Source organism: Colossoma macropomum, unplaced genomic scaffold (genome assembly GCF_904425465.1).
Source record: "Colossoma macropomum unplaced genomic scaffold, Colossoma_macropomum, whole genome shotgun sequence".
NCBI classification, from domain to species: domain Eukaryota; kingdom Metazoa; phylum Chordata; class Actinopteri; order Characiformes; family Serrasalmidae; genus Colossoma; species Colossoma macropomum.
The window spans coordinates 27,779,061-27,801,060 of NW_023494794.1; the positions used below are offsets into that span (position 1 = coordinate 27,779,061).

Genomic DNA, 22,000 nt, shown 5'->3' on the forward strand with positions numbered 1-22,000 from the left:
GTTGTTTGGTTGTTTGGTTGTTTTGTGTTTATTTGGTGTGTAAATAAAGACTCAGTGGCTGCTGCAACACTGAATCCTGCCTCCAGCGTCCTCCTTGTGCCTGAGGTAGCGCATGACGTGCTACACCGCTCTTCTGACAATGCTGCTCACTATCAACTCTCAGAATCTCTGAAATCCAGGGTCATAAGAGGCACAAGGCTCTCTGAACGTTCTTGAGAGTCTCACTGTACACAAAAGAAAACTGACCCGTATTTCCAGGGAAAGATGACTTCAGCAGAGCGCCTCTTATCTCTGTTTTCTTCCTCACACTGACTCTTCCCCTGAACAAGAATCCTGTCTTTCGAGCAGTATAAACAGGTCTGTGTCATATGGACACAGTACTAGTGTTGTGACGAGATCATAACAGCACATTTGATTCATTTAACTTCCAGGCAAAACAGTCATTAATTACAGTTATTTATTTTTCAGGAGATTTTTCTGTCGAGATCAGATTGAAGATAATCTACTTGCATAAAGTCGGGTTATGCTACACGACTTTTGCCCCGATTCTCAGTCTGATCTGGTCGGCTCTAGTCTGCAGATTTTTGGGTCAGTCAGAGTCGACGGTGGGAGAGAGAGTCGAGTCATGTGTGGAGGCGCAGACTCAGAGTTTCGGCCTCCCGATCGTGTTTCAGACCAGCCGGAGTTTATCAGACAGATTTTTTCGACCCGACTCTGAGTGTAATCTAGAGTAAACTGATCAACGACTCAATCTGAACGGATTCCTGCAACAACCAATGAAAACAGAGAGCGCAAATGAAGAAAATACAGCAACTAAACAAAGAAAAATGGCGAAAAGTCTCTCATGTTTAGAGTGAAGCTTTTTAATGAGTTGAGTTTAAGGCACAGTCGAGTTTATGTACATTTAAAACTAAAAAGACCAACTGATCACATTTTTAAATCCATGACCCACTTAAACATGTTTACCTGCTGCTTCTTTACTTTCTCAGCGCAAACGGCAGACAAAACAGCAGCAACAGCTCCATGTTTGTTTATTTGCGTCTCCTAGTAACCGGGAAGAACGCAACAGGTTGCGCAAGTTTGCGAGAGTTCAGGGAGTTCTGTTCGGTTCAGCAGCAGCTGAAAAGTTGAGCAGTGTGTGATCCCTGATCGTTTAGAGTGGATCCACAATATTTCAGCCCAAATAAATCTGCAAAATCCAGCTGGACAGTCTGAGACGCCCAGTTCTTTATTATCTGTTCAGACTTAAAAGTCATGTAGGGAACCCAAGGCTTAAGAAAGGAGAAAGTCAATAAAAAAAGTGAAAAGAAAACAAGATTTTCCAAAAATGGAGTTAAAAAAAATGTGCTGTGGGTCTGAAAGGATGTGTAGCTGATCAAGAAGAACCTTAATAAGTCATGGTCACGATTTAATTATCTCATTCCCACGCCTTACTAAGTTGTGGCCACACATTAGGATCTTGTATGAATAAAAATAGTGCGGCCACGACTTAGTAAGGCGTGGGAACGACATCATGCATTATTAAGTCGTGGCCACATATTAGGACCTCTTGGCCACTAAGTTGTGGCCACAACTTAATTATCTCGGTCCCACACTAAGTCAGGCCACTCATTATTTTTATATATGCAGGATGTCACCAGTGGGGCTCTGTAGATCTCACTGCCTTGGATGACCAACTGTTTTCTGTTGTTGAGGACGTCTGATTTCATGTCACAAACTGTATCCTACTGTAATCATGTTAGTAAGTTTTTATTTATGGGTTTTGGTGTTTTGGCCGAGTGCATTCTGAATTTCAGTGCTGTAAAACCCATATCGCTGCTGTCGGAAAAAACCTCGCATCTCCAAAATGGTAACTTTACAGGAGAAGGAAAAAACATACTTTACTTTTAATGGAAGTCAATGGAACCAGACGTCTTCCCATGTCATTTTGGGCCGTTTCTTTTGGCCCAATCATCATGAAATTTACAGACAACGTAAAGGACAACAGGTATCTTCAAATGATGTCATAAACTGAAAAACGACAAAATTGGAGATACGAGGTTTTCTTCCGACAGCAGCGATATAAATGGGGGCACCATCATACTGCATTCCTACGGTAAGAGAGATTAGTAGAATTAAACGTACGCATTACCATCATACAAGATCCACACTAATCACTGCTGATTCATGGAGAAGGAACACGTTCACGAATACTTTCTTTAATTGAGTAATCGTGACGGCCCTAATTAACATAAAGCAACTTTTACCAGCATATTTAACGACAACACTGCCTTACTGCCTCATCCCCGACACTCCCTGTGACGACAAGAGCAGCAGTGTGTCATCAGTCTGCTGACGCTATGATGTGTTCAGGCTTGTATTCCTCCGCAGGCTCACAGCGCCCTGCTTACCTGCAGTACCGGCAGTGCAGGACACCTGTTTTTCATCCTGCCACTCTCTCGCTCTCTGGAGTAAACAGAGGACTGAGTTCAGTCCAACATTTCTGTGTTACCCTAATTTAGCCAGCTCTGCTCTGTTTGGCCGTCCAATGACTTTGCGTTAGCAGCAGTTTGAAAAGACGCGGTGGTTCTTCACAGGACTAGGAGGACTTCTCCCTCCTGGTGGTATTGTACATAGATATACATGCCTAGATGCCGTGTTGTCTGTTGTTCTCTATCTGAGGCGATACGTCTGCCCGTCCGCCATGTTGGAGAGGTCAAGATCCGCTTGTGAACAGATTCTCTTGTACTGAGAGACGATGAGTCTCAGGATTAAATCAGCCACAACTCCCTTAATACTCAACCGATTTTCACCAAATCTGTTTAGTTATAATCCTCAGACACAGATTAATCTGGGCTGCACGGATCTGCTCTCGGTAGCTTTTACGACTTTAATAACTGATCGTGATAATTAGCCGTCCGGACCAGCAGGAAAGTATTCAGTCTGCACCTGACGTTAAAAACCGAGTTTAGCGCGAGTAAAAAACACAAACTCACACACATCAGCAGATCCATCACTGAGGGAATCACTTCTAATCTTAATACACATAAACATAAAATAAACCCCCAAAACACAGTGAGAAGGACGGAGCTGAAGTCGGCTTCCTATTCGCCAGCTTCTTGTTCAAGTTTTCCCGTTCCACCTTAAATGGTGCAGCAGTCACTTTCTGGTGCCTGAAGCTGCACCATTTAAGGTGGAACGGGAAAATTCAAACAAGAAGCTGGCGAATAAGAATCTGACCTCAGCTTGGTGTAAGAAGGTGCTAACGCTAATCTATTATGAATATCTACACGGATTAAGGAATGCTGTAACTTACCGAGCTACAAAGCTTTAACCATCACTGTAAATAAATAACTACTACATCAAGTTAAGACCCCCTGAATAGACTATTAAATGAAATAAGCTTCATATAAAACCAGAGGAAAAACAATCACATCAACAGGTTCTCTGTTCCTCACCAACCACACAGCCATATCTACACAAACACCACACAAACAATACACATCACACAGACATGAGTGTGGATCACTGCGTTCCCTCCGTTATATAATCCTATCCCACTTTCTGAGAGTAATATTCTTGAAATAGTGTAATTTTGGACAGTAACTTTCTTAACCTGCCGCTCTGTAATGGTACTGAATGCAGTCCAGCAGCGATGTTGACCTCCCCAAAATGGCAGCGCCGTTGACGTGCCTGGCTGGACCCAACATGGCATCTAGGTATGTATATCTATGGTATCGTGTGATTGGGGGAGTCCTAACTAGCGGTTGGAGCTGGACACAACTAAACTGAGGAGAAAATTGAGGGAAAAATCAATTAAAGCTTAAGTTTTCTCGCCCCACCACGTGTCAGGTTCTCATGCCTTCCACACTTTCTTGCCAATCCCTGTTGAAAATGAATGGGAGTGTACTTTTAGATAACAAACTTGAGTGCATGAAGGCTTCGGAGAGATTTCGGTTGCAGTAACAGGACTGCAGCCTTCCAGATCTGTTCATTTGCCACCTGGCAACACTACAGCGTTTTGCAACCCTCTGGCTAAGCTGTGTGCCCTCAGCAAGCATGTAGAGTGGTAAGCAAATCGTCGTCTCTCCCCCTCTCCCTCAGCACTGAACCTGGCTGTGATGATGTAACTGCACGTTGCCAGCTGGTAGACTCAGGTTTCTGTGCAACAAGTACAAACAGTCACACCACATGACCTGGAGGGGAACTTTAGGGCGACACTTAGAGCAGAAATACAGTTAAAAAGCAAGTTATACAGGAGTATTAATGGTAGGAGACCAGTGAAACTGTAACGGGCATCCCAGAGATGGCTATCACAAATGGACAATGCAGGGGTGGGAAGGGGAGCCACCTCCTGTGTCTGAGAGAAGGTGGTAGGCTTGATTTGTCACTGTGCCTTTGAGACTGATATATCCTCGGGTTTCAGTCCCGTGATTTTTCTCTTGTGGTCACCATATTTGGGACCGAATTTCTGGCTTCACTGCTCCTCATGAACATAACTAGAGGTGAAAGACGGCTAAAATGACTCTTCTTACTTTGAAAGGGAAAAACATGACCTCGACAAAGTCGATAAAATAGGCTGAGATCCTTATTCAGTTTCCCCTGAACTCCTGATTCCACTGAAACTGGAGGAAAGATACCACATTAGTGTTTTCCTGACATTTATACTGATCTCATACTCAGCCCCTCTCCCTATTCTGGAGGGTCTCTCACAGCATTTAAAAGCACAGAAGCCCACCGGCTCTTCACGTCAGGGTGGGTACAGGATCCCATGGTGTTCATATAGAGGAGAAACACTCTGCCATCATAGGAGGGTAACGACATCAGCTAATTAACACAGATGAGATCAATGCTGGCCTTTAGATAACTTTAGCTGATGTTATCAGCCGAGAGATGAACAGTCGCCCCCCTAACGGAGCTGCAGACAGCCGGGATAACTTTACTCTCTGTTTCTGATTTAAATGACGTCTGAATGGAGAAACATAAGCGTTAAATATCAGACTGAATGTCGTGGGTCTGAAAACGACGTCGTGTTTCGACAGACGTGATTCTGTAAGTTTGCTGGTGCAGTTAGTTCAGAGTTCAGCTCCAGTCCTGAAACCCCTGCACTGCATAACTGTGGTTTCCTGGTTAAAATACCTGATATTATTAGCTAATTAATCCCTTCTTGAGCTGAACGAGGTGTGAACAGCAGAGAGGAACACTAAACTGTACAGTGCAGGGGCTCCAAGCCTGGAGTGAAAACACTGAATTAAAGGTCTTGTTATTCTCTGCTTCCGACTTGCAGGTGAATCATTCACACGGCACATCGTGCAGCGCAGTCACTCCCTGGTTTGGTCCTCAAAACGGCGGCAAGAACACAGTGTGACGTCACGCAAAATGCGAGAATACGTTAACGACCTCTGGCTGCCCTGTATTGTGCCTCATTTAGAAAGCAGTGCGTGCTGAGACACTGCTTATAATATCAGTGTGAATGGGCGGGGCTAAACTGCTGTGGTCTGAATGGGTACATATGCATGAAAATGTACTGCTTTTCTAAAATAACAACATCACAACATTCTCCATTTTATCAGCTCCACTTACTATATAGGTGCACTTTGTAGTTCTACAGTTACAGAGTGTAGTCCATCTGTTTCTCTGATACTTTGTTACCCTGTTCTTCAGTGGTCAGGACCCCCATGGACCCTCACAGAGCAGGTTCTGTTTGGGTGGTGGGTCATTCTCAGCACTGCAGTAACACTGACGTGGTGGTGGTGTGTTAGTGTGTGTTGTGCTGGTCTGAGTGGATCAGACACAGCAGTGCTGCTGGAGTTTTAAACACCTCAGTGTCGCTGCTGGACTGAGAATAGTCCACCAACCAAAAATATCCAGCCAACAGTGTCCTGTGGGCAGCGTCCTGTGACCACTGATGAAGGACTAGAGGATGACCAACACAAACTGTGCAGCAGCAGATGAGCTATCGTCTCTGACTTTACATCTACAAGGTGGACCGACAAGGTAGGAGTGTCTAATAGAGTGGACAGTGAGTGGACACAGTGTTTAAAAACTCCAGCAGCACTGCTGTGTCTGATCCACTCGTACCAGCACAACACACACTAACACACCACCACCACGTCAGTGTTATTGCAGTGCTGAGAATGACCCACCACCCAAATAGTACCTGCTCTGTGAGGGTCCATGGGGGTCCTGACCACTGAAGAACAGGGTAACAAAGTATCAGAGAAACAGATGGACTACAGTCTGTAACTGTAGAACTACAAAATGCACCTATATAGTAAGTGGAGCTGATAAAATGGACAATGAGCGTAGACACAAGGAGGTGGTCATAATGTTATGCCTGATCAGTGTATTAGTAAGTTATATTTTACAAAGTAAGGGTCTTTTAACAGTGCCAGAAACCACTCAATCAATGTTATCAGAGATTCTCCATCACAGATAAGAAACCACCCTCAGTTTACACCTCTTACATTTCTTCAGAGGAGACCACTGAGGAGATTTCATCATCAGCTGAGTTTCACAATCAAAATCAGAGTCCTCTTTAAGGCCAGACATGTGTGATCCCAGAGTTAACAAGTAGAGAACAGAAGGCAGATGAAAGGAACAGCAGCCACAGGCATCCCTGGTTCATCGTTTTCCATTGCAACAGCTGGCCAGATGTATGAGACAGCTTCGCTGCCATCTTTCACACTGGAATGCTTAGTATAGCCACTTTTTACTGTTATTTTAAAGAGCGGTTTTAGGTTTTAGCAGCCTACACGTCAGGCTGGGGGGCAGTTTAGGCAACCCACTCAGTTCCTCTCTGTGTCAGAGAATCAATTCATCAGTTACCACTGAAAGACACCAGGCAAAAAAATGCCACAAAGCGGAGAAAAGGCCAGGAAAGAGACTCTAAAATAGGCCCTAAAGGAGGCAAAACAGACCCAAAAACAAACCTAAAATGACAAAAAGGGCAAAAATGCTGGGAAAAGACAAAAAAACTTAAATTAAATAAAGTAAACAGTAGAGGAAGGTCTCAAAAGGAGATAAACAAACCCAAAAGCAGGCAAAAAACATATCAAACAAGCAAAGATAAACTGAGTAAGTATAAAACTATTTTCACACAGGACAAAAATGGATTAAAGCTGCCCAAAACACTAAAAAAACACATTTTAAAAGGGAGAAACTGTATATAACAGTTAAAAAGTCTTAGTACTCTTAAAAAACATGGTTCTTCGAGGGTTCTTTTGTGAGGACAATGGTTCTAAATAGGACCATGAACACTCAAAGAACTATTTACATGATTTACATGCCTTTATGGTTCTTTGTATGGTGAAACGGTTCTTCAGGACCGATGAAGTATGTGTTGCATATGGCTCTATACAAGCTTTTAGAAATGGTTCCATATAGCACCAAATAAAAGGTTATTCTACTGCTACAAACCTGACATTGTATAGAATATGAAGAACCCTTTTTGGTGCTTTATGGAGCCATTTTCAAAAATACACAGCACATTTCAGCATGAAAAGATTCTACATACAACTCAGGGTTGTAAACAGAACCATTCCCTTAACTAAAGAACCCTTAACCAGGCAGTTCTCTTCAAGAGTGAACAGAGAAAACAGCCTAATATAGATTTTAAAGCAGACAGAAAGCTCGAATGGGGTGAAAAGGCATTATAACTGTTTAAAAAAGGACGAAAACAGGTTTTCAAGAGGAGGTAAAAGCGCTGAGGCTGATAAAACACCCAGAAACAGCCCCACAACAGCTAAACCAGGTATGGATCCAGTAGATCCAGTACATTTTCTTACCCATGTTAAGAGACTCTCACAGAGCTCCACTCGATCCACCGATTCCAGGACAACGTTACTCATCTCAGCTCGCAGGATTAATCCACGGCGCTGTGTGTCCGGCTTGTTTTACTACTCAGACGTGACTTTAATCGGACGTTTCAGCCGCAGATGAATCTGATGAATCCCTCTAAAGACACAACAACAACGGTCCGCTCGGCGAACAAACCGCGACGGGAAAACCGGCCGGCCTTTCTAAAAACAAGCGACAGGGTGGTTTAACCGCCTCCCGGTTCCGTCACCGTCCTCCTTCGAGCCAACACTGTCGAATTAAAACCTAATAAAATTAAATATGTTTCGTTTTAAATGAACAAATACGTGGAGACGCACACAGCCACTCCGCCGGCGCCGCTAAGCTAAGCTACGTTAGCCTCCTCCGGGGTCCTCAGACTGCCACCCTGCACAAATGAAGCCAGCTAAGCGCCTGAATGAATCCACACCTCAGAATCTCGGCGTTATTACAAAAAACACATCGCAGCTTTTTCTAAAAAGGAAAAAAATCTAAAATTAATATTTTACTCAAATCTGTTTGAATGTGAACCCGATCAGGCGAGCGCTCGAGTGTCCTTAACCGGCGGGCCTGATGAAGGATGCGGAAAAGGGGGGATGTCTGCAGTTGGTCGATTAAAGTGTTAAATTGGGTTAATTCTGTTTGATAAACGGACTGTTATTAAAATATGTAAGTCGTTAATTCATATATGACGCTATATTGGAGATGTGCTGTTTGTGCTCGCAGGCTTACTGTCCGAATTTTCCGTTCCACCTTAAATGGTGCAGCAGTTACGTGCGGGGGACCTGAGGCGCCACAGTGTAACTGCTGCGCCGTTTAAGGTGGAACGGAATATTCGAGTAGGAAGCCAATTTCAGCCTCGCTGCTTGTTTTATGTTGTCATTCTGCGACTGTTGACCGAACTATTCCAGCTTCAAATAGTGTTTTCATTATTATTAGCAGTAGAAATCGTTGTAGTAGTAATAGTAGCATTAATACCAGCAGTGTTGTTGTTGTTGTTGTTGTTGTTGTGAGCTGGCGTAAATACCAAGAGACTGCTTAACTTCTCTTAACACTTTCTAACTTTGATTTCTCTGACGTTTAATTTCTGCAAGATTAATTTCGCTTTCTCCTGTGCAGTAAAGCCAGTTCCACGGATATATGGCACTGTATATATTTCAAATGTGTGAGATATATATTATTTAATATGGGTGTCCAACGCATTTTCGTCACACGTAGACATACACCGACCATAACATTCTGACCACCTCCTTGTTTCTACGCTCATTGTCCATTTTATCAGCTCCACTTACTATATAGGTGCACTTTGTAGTTCTACAGTTACAGACTGTAGTCCATCTGTTTCTCTGATACTTTGTTAGCCCCCTTTTACCCTGTTCTTCAGTGGTCAGGACCCCCATGGACCCCCACAGAGCAGGTACTATTAGGGTGGTGGATCATTCTCAGCACTGCAGTAACACTGACGTGGTGGTGGTGTGATAGTGTGTGTTGTGCTGGTCTGAGTGGATCAGACACAGCAGAGCTGCTGGAGTTTTTAAACACTGTGTCCACTCACTGCCCACTCTATTAGACACTCCTACCTTGTCAGTCCACCTTGTAGATGTAAAGTCAGAGACGATAGCTCATCTGCTGCTGCACAGTTTGTGTTGGTCATCCTCTGGTCCTTCATCAGTGGTCACAGGACGTTGTTGGCTGGATGTTTTTGGTTGGTGGACTATTCTCAGTCCAGCAGTGACACTGAGGTGTTTCAAAACTCCAGCAGCACTGCTGTGTCTGATCCACTCAGACCAGCACAACACACACTAACACACCACCACCACGTCAGTGTTACTGCAGTAACCTGCTCTGTGAGGGTCCATGGGGGTCCTGACCACTGAAGAACAGGGTGAAAGGGGCTAACAAAGTATCAGAGAAACAGATGGACTACAGTCTGTAACTGTAGAACTACAAAGTGCACCTATATAGTAAGTGGAGCTGATAAAGTGGACAATGAGCGTAGAAACAAGGAGGTGGTCATAATGTTATGCCTGATCGGTGTATAATGTACATGGCATATATGTACATATATTTTGAAACGTATGACGGAGGCTTTGTGATATATACGCATACATTGCCATATATCAGATTTCTGTGTGGGTTTAAAAGGCTGTGCAGTTCAGTCATTGTAAACCAAGTCATTCGGAGTGGTTTGATGAAACAGTTCAGTGTAGAGAAATATATCTACCAAGATTTCCTTCATTTACAGTGGTGGTGTTTTCCAGGGGGTTTTTCATAGGGAATTTCTCAATTTAGCTGGATAATGAAAAGGGAAAGTCCACCAATCTTTCAAATTGTATGTGTAATCTAATCACTGTCATGTAAACAGAGTGATTCAGAGTGGTTTGGTGTGAAATGGTTCAGATGTCTTTACAGTGGTGGTGATAGGAACCAGGAGTCACTATGTCTCCGACACAAACATAGCTATTTTATTTACTATTAATATTACTGAACAATTATGTCTCAATAAGTTTCTGAATGGGTTTGTTTACATCTTACGATTTGACATGGAATTCTCGTCTAAATCCAAGTCAGCCTGTCCAGTAGAAAAAGAGCTGAGGGACGTTCCTATTGGACAGTGCTTATTTTTAGGCTTAGGTTATCTGGCAAACTGAGTAATAGCCATTTTATTCACTGTCCAGCATGGCCAGTGAACTGCCCCTGAGCCGACAGTACGTGACTGAAGTGCCCTTGAGCAAGGCACCTAACCCCCAACTGCTCCCCGGACGCTGTGGATAGGGCTGCCCACCGCTCTGGGCAAGTTTGGTCACTACCCCCTAGTGTGTGTTCACTAGTGTGTATGTGGTGTTTCACTGCACAGATGGGTAAAATGTGGAGGTGAAATTTCTCCATTGTGGGACTAATAAGGGTCACTTAATCGTTAATCTTTCTGAGTTTTAATATGTAATAATAATATTACATTTTAAATAAAATAAATAAAATGTATATTTGGATTGTAAACATGTGAACACTTGGGCCCAATCCTATTTCACCTCTCGCCCCTACCACTCATCCCTAGCCCTCTGTTTTGTGCGTTCACGTCCAGGGGTGGGGTGTCCCGATTCTTGTTGAGATAGAGGGGGAGGGCGAAGTGTTAGAGCTACACGTCCCTCCAAATGGAGGTTTTTCAGAGACTCCAAACAGAGTGATATGAGGAAAAAAAGAAAAACCAGCAAGATGGCTGAACGAGAGACCAAAGAAACCCACAAATGTGAGAATTTTCTCAGTTAAAAAATTATGATAACCACTGTATTATCTTAGTTTAACGTCGTTTCAGTGTATTATGGTCCTTTTCTTCATAACAAGCATAAAAAATCACTATTGGCCTGCTAACATCTCGATAGCTAGCTAGCTAACTTTCCCATTCCACCTTAAATAGTCCAGCAGTTCTGATGCCTGAAGCTCCAGAATGTAACTGCTGCTCCATTTAAGGTGGAACGGGAAAATTCGAACAAGAAGCTGGTGAATATCTGACTTCAGCTTCACATCACTGAAGAATTAGTGGTGGGCGATAATAAATAATTGCCCCCCTCTTTGAAGGCATATGATGCCCTAAATGTAACTAAAGCCCAGCAGTGAGGAGCTGAACTTTACCCTCCTCTGCTGTCACTGCAGACTGGCAGGGTCGCCTACAGAGCAGCGCTAGTAGCTGTTAATGAAGTGATGCTCTTTTTATTTGAGGGTCCCATTTCAGAGGGAAGATTTCAACCACTAGGGGCAAGGAGACACTCGAAAATAAGGGGTAGGGGTAAAAATAAGAAATGGGATTGGGCCTTGAGGTGGATTAATCAAAGCAAGATTACTTTGTTAGCCAAAAAAGCCTATCCAATAGGAGAATAGCTAAGGAACACTACAACACACAATCCTCAACTTTTGGCTTAACGCAACTTACTGGGAACTCCTGCTTCCTTTCACCACCACTGTAAAGAAATTGAGTCGGTAAGTTACTGTATTATGCAAAAATGTAGAAAAATCTGTGTCGTTCCCCTTTAAATATGAGGTATTCTTTTAAGTGAGCTGTTAACTTGTGTCTGCATTAATATCTGCATTGTAATCATGTAATATTTCTTAATGTATCTCTCCGTGATATTGAGAAGTGCAGGCTATGAAAAGGTGGAATGGAAAACAACGAATGTTTGGATCCAAGTCACTTGATTCAAGATGAGGACTCTCTTATCGAAGGCGTCAGCAACCAAGTCCTAGTTGTGGTCATCCTCAGTGTGACGTTTCTGGGTGGACTGGCCACGCTGCTCTGCAGGTGAACTGCATGTTGTCCTATTTTAACTCATCTGTCTGCTTGTCCTATTTTGGGTACAGTATGGGCAGTGGGGAAAAATGTGTTTTCAAAAAGGGCCAAATGATTTCAGGACAGTACCAAAAAATCAGAAAATAAACGTTGGACTGATCTAGCTCTCGGTCTCTTCCAAACATCTCACCTTAGTCTTTTGTAGAAACTGCTGCCAGTGATCGTAACAAGGCATCTGGGTGCATCCTGGCAGAGTAAAAGGCTTTTCTGATGGCAAGTGACAAGCAGTGGTTGTGGTGACCAAGGTGGCTGCAACACTAGTCACTGTCTAGTTAGGCAGTTTCCCACCAAATTTGGTAGATTTTTGGTGGATTGGCTGGGGAAAGGGGAGTGCTTGGTAAGTGGACAACATTTGGGCAGATTTTAAAATTGCATTTTTTAATAATGCAGTTAAAATATAAATATAAATAGGCCTGACTTATTCCTGCATCGGCCATCGTAGCTTACATTTTATTCACTGCTGTTGAGAGAAGCCTGTTGCCACGCCAGTGTTGTTCCCTGAGCATGACTAACTTTCATATATAGTGAAGAGAAAATCAATTCTTTTCCTTTTGGATCTGCTGCTGATTTACTGTATACTTTTAGACTACGTTTACACAGCAGGTAAAAGTGCCCAAGTCTGTTTTTTTTTTCTTCATATGTGACACCGATGTGTGTCTGTGTGTGAGTGTGAACAGATAAACACACTGAATCTGACATTTTCTGTTTGAGACGCTTTTATATGTGGTACTGAAATCCAAAACGTATCCGATCTGCATCAATAGGACTTCAAGTTCGTGCAGCTTTTATGTCAATCCAACTCGACATTCGTCATAATTTCGTGCTGTTCAGACCTCATAAACATTTAGGCTGATATTTCTGTTCAAAAATTAGAAGAGACTCATCTAAAACCTTCCATGTTTGAAGAGATTTCGATGAGGCTGCAGCCTCAAGGAACAGTTTAAAGTCTGAAAGCAAAGTTTAAAGAATCCGAGGACACAAACCAAAGAAGTGACCGCGCCCTTTTTACGGCTCGAACACATTCTGGGGGAAGAGCCCAGGTGTGAGTCAGTGAAGCTTCATGATGGCTCCTGTGATGCTGGCGAAGATGAAACTGAACCTCCGGGAGTGACTGGAGTTAGTTAGTCATGATTGTTTACCTCTGAATGAGCCACGTGAAGCAGCTCTTTTGCGCATGTGGGTCAGTTTCGGAGCTGATCTGTTCAGAGTGTCACATACAGATCACATTTAAAAGATAATGTGAACAGCCAAACAATAAAATCAGATTTGGTGAGAAAATCAGATTTGGGCCACTTTTACCTGCTGTGTGAACGCAGCCTTAGACAGACTTGCAAATTGGACTGGACTTTCTGGAAATGTAGTTAAATCCTTGGGTTCACTACACGACTTTTGAAGTCTTAACAGATAATAACAGACTGGGCATCTCAAACTATACGACTGATTTATGCAGATTTTTTGGGCGACTGAAATATTGGCGATCACACACTAAACCATTAGGGATCACACTACTGAACTTTTCAGCTGCTGCTGAACTGAACGGAGCTCAGAGAGAACAGGGAACTTTCACAAACCCAGATAAACAAACGTGCAGCTGCTGTTTTCTCTGCCGTTTGCACTGACGCAGTAAAGAAGCGAGTAAACAAGTTTAAGTGAGAATCATAGGTTTAAAAATGTGATCAGTTGGTATTTTTTAGAGTTTTAAACGTACTTAAACTCGATTCTGCCTTAAACTCAGCTCATTAAAAAGCTTCACTCCAAACATGAGAGACTTTTCACCGTTTTTCTTTGTTCTCTCACTTTTCATTGGCTGTTGCAGGAATTTGTTCAGATTGAGTCGTGGACCAGTTTACACTTGATTACACTCGAAATCAAACGTGTCATAAACTCCGACTGATCTGAACACGATCGGGAGGCCAAAACTCTGAGTCTGCGCTCCTCACACACGACTCGACTCTCTCTCCAACTGTCGACTCCAACTGACCCAAAAATCTGCAAACTAGAGTCGACCAGCACAGACTCAGCCAGACTGAGAATCGGGGCTAAAATTGGGGTAAAAGTTGTGTACTGTAACCCGGCTTAAGTGGTTTTTCTGATAGGCAGTATTTTATTATCTTTGGTACATTTGTTTCTGGAAAGCATGACATTTGCTGTGGTATACCACAGGGGTCTATCCTTGGGCCACTTCCATTATATATCCAGCCCCTTGGCTATATCATCAGTTAACAACTTCCACCGCTATGCAGACGGCACACAGCTTTACATCTCTGTGGAACTTGATGAAAAAAGTGATGATCAACTAGTTAACAGTTTGTCCAGTATAATAAATGTGACGGACAGCAGTTTCTTGGAAATTAATGAACCTAAACCTCACTTGGTAGGAACACATCTTGGGTGGGAACACTATATTTTGATTTAATTGGCCCAATTCTGATTTTATGTTTATCTCTTTGAGGTTGGTTTATAACTTTTGTGTGGATTTACATACCAGAAACGGTCATAATTCGATATGCAGACTGTATGGACTGGGGAGCGATTGGTCCTGAAACTTTTGAAACATTTCTAACCCTCTGTTATTTATTAATTAATTTAGTTATGGTTTCATATCTCACATTTATTCATTTTTGATTTTGTGTCAATCGTTTGCTTAATTTTTTTTTTTATTTCTTATTTTTTACAGTTTTTAAAATGTGTTATTTATTTATTTATTTATTTATTTTACCTTTCTGCTAGTCATCTATTTACGTATTTCCATTTTTATTCATTTACTTATTTCTGTATTATTTTGGCACGTTTCGTCCACTACAGTTAGAGGGCTGCACTGCAGCCATTTAAACTTTCTAGCAGAGAAGCTTTATTTATTTTAATAGTATATATAATTAGAGCTTGGATGAATCAAGAAATTTTTATCATAAAATATCAAAAAATCCAATGTAAAAGTGTGTGTATTGTTACAAGCCTAGGTTTTAAAATGTCCACTGCCTGCATTAGTTCACAAGAAAACCTTTGTCTCTCTGTCAGAAATGAGCAGCAGCGAATCCACCCGGAGAATCAGGAACACGTTCGAGCTGTTCGACAGCAACTTCAGACAGAACAGGTCAGTGACAAACAATCTGCTTTTCCTCATGTGGAATATCTACTGCATAGACTCCTCACAGACCAACCTTCCTTCTTTTCTGATCAAGATTTGCCTGAAACTATCAGGATTCAGGATGTTTCCAGTGTTATTTTCCAGGAGCCTGCCTCACGGAGCAGGTTAACGGCTCAGCCAACTAACTTTAAGCTTAGTTCAGTCTGCCTCATGACAGTGGATCACTTTTTATTGGAAAACGTTGCCATGGCAACTTATAGTGCACGCCTGACCAGGTGACGCAGGTGAAGTTCAGGGTGCAGGATCATAAACAGCGCTTGGACTGATGGAGATGGACCCCTCTGGTTACATTTTTTCCTTCATGACGTTTGTGCCATCAATCATGTGAAGGACATTTACTATATAGATATTACAAACATAAAGCAGTTGGGCAACCGTCTAAGCGTTGGCCCTCTCATCAGGAGATCGCGAGTTCGATCCCTGGTGATGCTACAGCCGTCCGTAGCCGGGAGTCCGAGAGAGCACAATTGGCCTCGCTCTCTCTGGGTGGGTAGGATGGCCCCTCCTTCTCCCCCCATCACTCAGCGCGATGCTAGTCAGCGCAGGTGTCTGTTAGCTGACGTAGCAGATCTGGCGGTTGGCGCTTTCCTCCGAGCGCGTTCGGCTGTCCAGTGACGTTGCGTGAGCGGCAGTTCGAAAAGAGGCGGTGGCTGGTTTCACAGGTCTCGGAGGAAGCCTGCGTTAGCCTTCACCCTCCTAGCGTTGATAGCATCGTGTGATTGGGGGAGTCCTAACTAGCGGGTGGAATTGGAGACGACTAAATTGGGGAGAAAATTGGGTCATAAATAAATAATTACTGTCACGTTCAGGACATTTTAGCTGCCAGTCAGTTGTCACATAAACAATTGCGATTAATGATGTTATTGTCTTCTCTTGTTGAACTATTTGTATTAGTTGTATGCACAAGCCTAAATTTAGCCACCTTACTTGCTAGCAGTGTTTAAGTAGTAGCTAATGCTGGTTGTGCAGTTAAATATAATCGTGTAGAATAAAGCAAAGCTGCGTTTGTTCTTGAGAGTAAAAATATAAGCAAAAAAAACTGACTTTGGACAATAATTGCAGGCCTAGTTATAAGTGATTTATATCATGCATACTTATGTACATTTCTGTTTATATTTATTTATATTTATTTATTTATTGTTTTGGTATGTTTCATTGACCATAGTTAGAGGGCTATCAATGATTCAATTATTGATTCAATTATTTATGAATCAAGACTTTTTTTGTACTTTTTTTTAGTTGAATCTTGACATCAGTCCTGTGTGTGTGTGTGTGTGTGTGTGTGTGTGTGTGTATATATATTTATATATATATATATATATACACATACGCACGTGTAAAATATATATACACACTCGTCACCAAAAACCAGTTGCACCCAGAAGGAATCAACCGACAGAAATAAACTTGGTAGGTAGGTTTGACATCGTGAGACATGCGAATGATTCATGTTTCACACAGACGGTTACGACAGCTGCCCTTAACACCGCGCCAACGTCTCCAAAGACTGCAGTGGTGTCGTGCCAGACTCACGGAGTGACTCCAAATGGCGGCGGGTCATCTTCAGTGACGAGTCCTGCTTTTGGTCAGCGCCAAGATGAACGGTTTGTTGTCACACATCACACGTCCAGAAGGCCTGGTGTGGGGTGCAGTTTCGTTTGATGTCAGATCGCCTTTGGTCTTAGAGGCACTTTGACAGCCCAACGTTACGTTAATGAGGTCCTGTAATCAGCGGCCCGACCTTTTCTGAACACACACTCCGGTGCGCTATTCCAACAGGACAGCGCTCGTCCGCAGACTGCTGCCGTCTCAAGAGCTTGACTTGAAGACACAGATACTGTGTGATACATGGCCAACCGCATCACCAGACCTGTCCCCGATTGGAAATGTGTGGGATGTGCTATCAACACTCCACCCCTACCACAAACTCTGCAGGAGCTGCGTGAGAATATTCAAACTGCCTGGGATGGATTATTGCAGGACACCATTAGGAACTCTGTGCCGAGACGTCTGGCATGTTGCGTTAGTAAACATGGCGGCCCGACGCTGCACTGAGAGACACTACTACTGTCTGTGTAGCTCAATAAATATCACCCATATCAGCCTAAATTTTCAATCATTTATTGTTCTTTGTAACCTTTATCGTCCTTCGGAATAGCATTGCAATCCGACACTTCCTTCTGGATGCTCTGGGACTGCTGTAGGAGTTCAGTAGGCATGTTTTGGAGCAGACGCAGCATTGGTTTCATTTTCACCAGAGTGTCCCTTGAATGGCAAGGGACCACCACAGTACCACTGTTGAGCAGATATTATTTGGGTTGACCATTCTCAGCACAGCAATATCTCTGCAGCAACAAGTAGGCTACACTCAGTAATTGTTAACCTCCAAAGTTCACCTGAATGGTAGGTGTTTCTGATAAAATAGCCAACGAGTGTAGGTGCAGTGTGGTGCAGTGTAATGAATTATCTGGCAACTCTGTCTATGTCACTAACCTGCCCTGTGAATTGCTCTAATTCCTGTTCAATAATAGCGTATTGTCCCTCTCTCAGGAGGCATCATCCGAGCCGAGGCATCAGTACTACTCAGACATGTCCTGTCCAGTGTGTCTGCAGCAGGCCGTCCTGCCAGTGGAGACTAACTGCGGCCATCTCTTCTGCGGTAAATCTGTCGTTATTTGGAGGCTTTTCATTTGCTGTCATATTGTAAGAAACACAAGAAAGTTCTTAAAGTTTGCTTTTCAAAATTTTCACTGGTTCATTTGTTATGAAAAGGGCTAATAGGGCTGAACGGTTTGGGGAAAATATCTATCTAATTGTGATTTTTCGGACTAATATTGCGACTGCAATTTAAATTGTGATTATTTTCTGTAAATTAAGGTTCAGGCTTTTTTTCTTTGCCAAGAAGACCAGAATGTCCTCTCTTTCTGGCTTAAGGTTTGACCCCTGAATATAGTTTTATTAGGTTGAATTTCCTCTCTTTAACCTTCAGACAACATTTTTAATAAACTTTTTTTTTTTAATTTCAGCTCTTGCGATTAGAAAATTGCACTCTCTTAAATTGCAATTTTGATATAAAAACGATTTATTTTTCATCACTAAATGTTAAGACAGTATAAAGGGCAGCTGGCGTTTTCAAATTGGGGACAATGGTAAAAAAACAAAACTGAAAATACGATGCCAGTTTTTGTGGCTGTCGGAACAAAAGGAGGTAAAAAAGGTTTAATGTAACATTTTTTTCCAAGTAATTTTTGACTATTTCTGTTGGTCCGTTCATTCTGATATTTAACATGATGCAAAAGGACTGACCTTCTCAAATTATGCACAAAAAATGATAAAAATGGACTTTGCAGTGTGACACCCTCTACTTTAACAGGGAATTCCACCAATTTCTTCAAATTTCATGCATAATTCAGTGACTGAGAGTGGGCTGATGTGAAATCTTTATAGAGAAATATACAGGTTTAAATTTCCTAACAGTGGTGGTGATAGGAACCAGGGTTTGCAGTGTCTACAACACAAATACAGCCATTTTATTTACTATCTGAACTGACCAGTAAACCTGCAGGTGTCTTCTGATTTTATGTGTGTGATGTTGATGATGGTAAAATAGTGACATATTGGAAAAAAGACAGTTTCTTTGGGCTGTTTTATTTTCCCTGCATATACTTCTCCATCTTGAACCGATTAAACAAGTAAATGGTTTAGGCTAAAATCTTCAAAGTTCTGTCTCAAAACTATCATAAACAATATCTCACACATCATACAGACGATTCATAACCACGTCATGTTCTAGCTTTTTGTTATGTAGCTTTTAGAGGCATTAACGTTTCTGACATGCTGTTCCTGTCACCAACACTGAGGACCATTCTGGCTCAGTAAGTTTGTCTAGAGCAGAGAATCTCACATCAAACCGCTCTGAATGACTTTTTTACATGATGTTTACATGATGACAGAGCAGAAATTTTGAAAAAAAGGATGGAATTCCCCTTTAAATTCACTGGTTAGTTGTTGATAATTGTTAGCATTCTCACCCTGGTCTCAATCTAGCCATCTGTGTTCCACAGGTTCTTGTATTATTGCATACTGGCGCTACGGCACTTGGCTAGGGGCCATAAACTGTCCCATCTGTAGACAAATGGTAAGAAGAATAATTTCACTATTAAAGTACACTCACAAATGCCCAGTGCTTACGAAATACTCACTAAAAAGACTTAACGTTGTGGCTAATCTCAGATAAGACGTTAGATAACCTAAAACAGGCCAAACATTGTTCTCAGTGTCCTGGTTTAACCGGTCTTTTTGTGCTCCTGTCAGGTGACCCTGCTGTTCCCGCTTTTCCAAGATACAGGACAGAGCGCTCAGACGCAGGACGGGCAGCTGGACCCGGGGCTCATTCTCACCGACATTAACGACTACAACCGCAGGTTTTCGGGACAGCCCAGATCTGTGAGTCAGCTTTAGTCTACACCAGAGATTTTCAAATGGGTCAAAGGCATTAAGGCCCAATCACATTTCTTATTTTTACCCCTACCCCTTGTTCTTGAGGGTCTCTTTGCTCCTTGGAACTGAATTACAAGGGGTAGTGGTTGAAATCTTCCCTCTGAAATGGGACCCTCAGATAAAAAGAGCATCACTTCATTAACAGCTACCAGCGCTGCTCTGTAGGCGACCCTGCCAGTCTGCAGTGACAGCAGAGGAGGGTAAAGTTCAGCTCCTCACTGCTGGGCTTTAGTTACATTAAGAGCATCATATGCTTTCCAAGAGGGGGGCAATTATTTATTATCGTCCACCCCTAATTCTTCAGTGATATGAAGCTGAAGTCAGATATTCACCGCCTTAAATGGTGCAGCAGTTGTGAAGCCTGAGGCACCAGAATGTAACTGCTGCACTATTTAAGGTGGAACGGGAAATTTAGCTAGCTAGCTACCAAGACATCAGCATAATGCTAGCAATTTTAATGCTTTTTTTGAAGAAAAGGACCAAAATACATTCCCTATCGGAAAGTTTAAGTCTGTTCTGATCATGTTCGTCACATCATAGTGAAAGTTTATACCGTTCAACATGGCGGAGCAGAAACTGGTCTGCAGAGGAGACGAAGTTTCTGCTCTGGTCTTTAAAAGACGGCGGTGGGACGGACGTCCAGCTTAACGTGTCTCAGAACACGACGTCTTCCTCTCGGCCTTCTTTAATAAGGAGGTGTGAAGGACGTTTTCCTGAGTCTGACATCATTTTAAAGTAATTAAAAACACAAGCGCTGCTCACTGCTGCTCATCTCACTCTGACTGGACTCACGTGATGCAGGTTGTCACGGTAACGTCCACACCAAGTGGTTCTCTACACATGCATGTAATTTTGGATCGGATCACTGAATGAATGAAATGAAACAGCCGCCTAAATGTATGCTGAGGTATTGGCAGGAGTTCACTCGGGGCCTGTCATACTGTAGTAGCATGATTTGTATTAACACGTATCTGTTCTGCAGCTCCTGGACCGCTTGCGGGACGTCCCCACTCTCCTGCGTCACGCCTTCAGGGAGATGTTTTCAGTCGGGGGTTTGTTCTGGATGTTCCGCATCCGTATCCTGCTGTGCCTGGTGGGGGCGCTCACCTACCTGGCCTCTCCACTAGACTTCATCCCCGAGGCTCTCTTCGGACTGCTGGGCTTCATGGACGACTTCTTCGTCATCCTCCTCCTCTTCATCTACATCTCCATCATGTACAGGGAGGTGGTGACGCAGAGACTGGCAGGCTGAGCCTCAGCTGAGCTGTAGCTCTGGTCTACACTCTTGTTTTCAGTTCCAAGACAGTATAGATTCAGTTAAAGGAGGTTCTGCGAGGGTCATGGTTTTTATCAAGGGATTGTGTGTGTGTGTTTCGGTCTTGAGAGTGTTCTACTATGTCACCACTGTTTAAGTTAAAGGAATATCTTAGCATTATTCAACCTAATCTCTTGTTTCTGTAGTGTGCGGTTGATTACCACAGATCGGTGTTACCAACCCTTGTCTTGGAGACCTGTCTGCATCCAACATGCTCCGTTTACCCAACTTTAATGCATCTGATCCAGCCAATCAAGGACGCCTGACGAAGTAAATTAGCTCCATCAGGTTGGAACCAAACCCCACCGGAAGGTGCAGTCGCATGCAAAAGTCTGGGCACCATGTTTTTGTTGCTTCTCTAAGGCTTTTGTTCACACAGCAGGTAAAAGTGGCCCAAATCTGATCATTTTCCTCATATGTGACACAGATGTGAGTCAGTGTGAACAGATAAACATATCAAGTCTGACATTTTCGATTCTGATTTGAGACGCTTTCATATATGGTACTAAAATCCGACACGTATCCGATCTGCAGCAATGCGACTCAGTCCGAGCAGCCAAATCCGATCTTTTTCCTTATATGTGACACAGATGTGTGTCAGTGTAAACAGCAAAACACGCTGAGTCAGGCTTTTTATTTTACTGCTCTGTAATGAAAAGGTACAAATACGAACTTTTCACCTGGAAAAGCTCTAAAACCTTAAAACCACTGTTGGAGCTTTGAGGGAACATTTACATTGTTTGTACCTTGATGATCGAAAAATGTACCTGCACAGAACCTTTATTTCTAACAGTGTAAGTTTGTTCATTTCAAATCCACGTTATATAGTCCTACATTTCAAACACGTATTCGTGTCATCGAGCAGCTGCCCAGTAGCTTC

General features: G+C 42.8%; 2 protein-coding genes across 7 annotated transcripts in view; one reads left to right on the plus strand and one right to left on the minus strand.

Annotated features, from left to right (window-relative positions):
* hook3 (hook microtubule-tethering protein 3) overlaps nt 1-8,179 on the minus strand; it is a 67,584-nt gene extending 59,405 nt beyond the window's left edge. For all 5 annotated transcript variants that reach the window (XM_036580728.1, XM_036580730.1, XM_036580727.1 and 2 more), the window contains exon 1: nt 7,767-8,179. In XM_036580728.1, the coding sequence (XP_036436621.1) occupies nt 7,767-7,829 (63 nt within the window). In that variant the 5' untranslated portion in view covers nt 7,830-8,179. The remainder of the gene's footprint in view (nt 1-7,766) is intronic.
* Nucleotides 8,180-8,370: 191 nt separating this feature from the next.
* rnf170 (ring finger protein 170) lies at nt 8,371-21,257 on the plus strand. Of its 2 annotated transcripts, none has more exons than XM_036580733.1 (7): nt 8,371-8,484; nt 11,949-12,109; nt 15,176-15,251; nt 17,856-17,964; nt 19,370-19,443; nt 19,620-19,751; nt 20,788-21,257. In XM_036580733.1, the coding sequence occupies exons 2-7, from the start codon at nt 11,970-11,972 to the stop codon at nt 21,055-21,057; spliced, it is 801 nt and encodes a 266-aa protein (XP_036436626.1). In that variant the 5' UTR covers nt 8,371-8,484; nt 11,949-11,969; the 3' UTR covers nt 21,058-21,257. The 2 variants fall into 2 exon arrangements, with proteins under 2 accessions (XP_036436626.1, XP_036436627.1); XM_036580734.1 differs by having other exon boundaries at nt 8,381-8,484; nt 11,954-12,109.
* Nucleotides 21,258-22,000: the final 743 nt, after the last annotated feature.